A 2,673-nucleotide genomic window follows, 5' to 3' on the forward strand; every position below is an offset into this window, starting at 1 on the left:
CATGTATGATATGTATTTATTTATATGTATGTTGTGTCTGGTATAGTATAAAATAGAATTTGTTTAGTTTTGTTATTTTGTTTGTTTGTTTTGTTGTTTTTTGTTTTCATCTCCTCGTTGGTTTTTTGTTTTTATTTTCTTTTTTTTCTTCTCCTTTTGTTTGGGGGGGCAAACAAATTTATATTTATTTAATTTGTCTTCTCGTTAATTTAATTAAATAAAAATATTTAATATCTCACTAGGGTTTAGGGTTTAGGGTTTAGTTTATACCAAACCCTAAACCCTAAACCCTAGTTTAGGGTTTAGGGTTTAGGGTTTAGGGTTTGGTATTAACAGCGGAGCTCCATACTTTAGGGTTTAGGGTTTAGGGTTTAGGGTTTAGGGTTTGTGGTAGTATGGCCTATAGCTGCAGACTTCCACCATTGTAGATGCTTCCTCTCTTTTTGTATTTATTCTTTTTATATTTAGGGTTTAGGGTTTAGGGTTTAGAGTTTAGGGTTTAGGGTTTAGGGTTTAGGGTTTAGGGTTTAGTTGGTGTATGTTGTTTGGCTCTATTAAAGCTGATGATAAACACAATTTAAATAAAAAAAAGGAGACAAAGAAATACAGAAAAAGACAAACAAATGAATGCATACAAATATATGCATAGAGAAACCTAAACACACATATAAACGGATGTGTATACGGTGTATATACACTATACATATATCAATATATATAAAAAGGTTATTCAAATGCCTTATAATTACGTTTCAATATATATATATATATATATATATTATATAGAATTAAGAAAAAAAAAATATGTATATATATATATATATATATATATATATTTATATCTGTAGTTAGTATATATGTAAAAGTATATAAATACATGTATGTGTGTGTGTGTATGTGCTGCACACACATACGGGCTGCGGTTGGAGTGTCACTGGTTGTCTTAACCAATAAGTAGATTTTGTGTTTGTTTTTTTATTTATTTTAATTAAAAATTAATAAAATAATATAATTTTAATATTTTTATTTATAATAAATCAACGAATATGCGTGCCTGCAGCTGCTGCTGATGCACCGACCCGGTGGCATATGAAGCGAAGCCAAGCGGCTGTATCTGTAGCAGCAGAAACCGAGTGTACAAGTAACCAGTATAAAATAAATAAATAAATAAAAATAAATATAATTAAAATAAAATATTATATTATGAATTTTTCAAATATATTTATTGATGTAAGATATACTAAAGAGATGAATATATACACCCCGCCAGTCAACTAGGATCCTGTTTTGTGTTGCTTTGTATGTGTTTGTTCTTTATGTAGCTCTCTTTATGATTTAAATATTTTTATTTTATTTATTTTATTAAATTCTCCCCAAAAAACTTTTTCTTTTCATCTCTCTTTTCCTAGCATGGACAACGCATCCTCGGGTGTACATACACCCGACGGCTCCACCACCGCGCCGGACCAGCCCACAGCCTCATCACCTCCCACTTCTTCTTCTTCTTCTTCTTCTTCTTCTCCTCCTCCTCTGGCCTCGCCGCGGCCTCTGCGCCCCTCCTCCCCCGCCAGCTCTTGCGACTCCCCCCAGCATTCTCTTACCTCTGTCGCGGTGGCTCTGTATAAAGCAGGTGCAGCTTGGTTTATCCTCAACCCTACAAAACCCTAAACCCTAAACCCTAAACCCTAAACCCTAAACCCTAGATCCTAACAACTCGTAGCATTGACGGACGCTGGCCGTGTTTGTGTGTATTGTGTTGTACTTTGTTTCTATAGAGTCGAAATAAATATATTTAATTAATTTTTATTTGTTTAGTTTTATTTATTTATTTATTTATTTTTTGTTTAGGGTTGCAGTTTGAAAATCAGGGCAGATTGGCGGGTGCTATTGGGCTGTATAGACAGGCGATAAAGCTTGACCCTGGCCTGGATAGAGGCCTCATAACATTGCGAGAAGAAGAAGAAGAACAATATAAAAACAAAGAAATAGAAAATATATATAATAATTATAATACACACCAAGACGATACAGACGCTCAGTATGATGCTGAGGCAGATGTACACGTCAATAAAGCCAAACCAAATGCAACACGCACATGGGATGCAGTTAAACTTGTTGCTGCAGCAGACGCATCCTGCTGCTGCTCCTGCAGCAGCAGCAGCAGCAGCAGCAGCAACAGCAGCAGCAGCAGCAGGTGCAGGAGGTGCTGTGGGGACTCACTGAAGCGCGTTGACAACGAGGCGGCAGCATCAGGAGGGGCGGCAGCATCATCTTCCGCATCATCATCATCAGCAGCAGCAGCAGCAGCAGCAGCAGCAGGAGATACAGCAGCAGCAGCAGCAGCAGCAGCAGCACCAGTGAAGCCTGGCCCCATAATGAATGTACCTGAGGCTGTGTTGACTCGTGTGCTTCTCTTCCTCGACGTCTACGCGCTAGCCAAGTCTGTCTCCTTTCTCCTCTCCTCATCCCCCTTGCTGCTTATCTCCCTATAGGTAGCTAGCTAGCTACAGCTAGCTAGCTAGCTAGCTAGCTAGCTAGCCGGTTATATGCTGCCGCTGGCTACCTATGTATAGTAGCTAGCTAGCTAGCTAGCTGGTTATATCAGCTAGATAGCTAGCTGTAGCTATCCAGCTCGTTCTATAACTTTCAATGATCTATCTATCTCCCCCCCTA

The 2,673-nt window shown here is 38.1% G+C and overlaps 1 protein-coding gene across 1 annotated transcript in view; it reads left to right on the forward strand.

Moving 5' to 3' along the window:
• Positions 1–1,410: 1,410 nt before the first annotated feature.
• EMH_0007830 (uncharacterized protein) overlaps positions 1,411–2,673 on the forward strand; it is a gene marked incomplete at both ends in the record, with an annotated part of 3,956 nt that continues 2,693 nt past the window's right edge. Inside the window, 2 exons of the mRNA XM_013498139.1 lie at positions 1,411–1,630; positions 1,849–2,440. Of these exons, the coding sequence (XP_013353593.1) occupies positions 1,411–1,630; positions 1,849–2,440 (812 nt within the window). The remainder of the gene's footprint in view (positions 1,631–1,848; positions 2,441–2,673) is intronic.

Source organism: Eimeria mitis, genomic scaffold (genome assembly GCF_000499745.2).
Source record: "Eimeria mitis Houghton genomic scaffold, Emh_scaff321, whole genome shotgun sequence".
In the NCBI taxonomy this organism is placed as follows: domain Eukaryota; phylum Apicomplexa; class Conoidasida; order Eucoccidiorida; family Eimeriidae; genus Eimeria; species Eimeria mitis.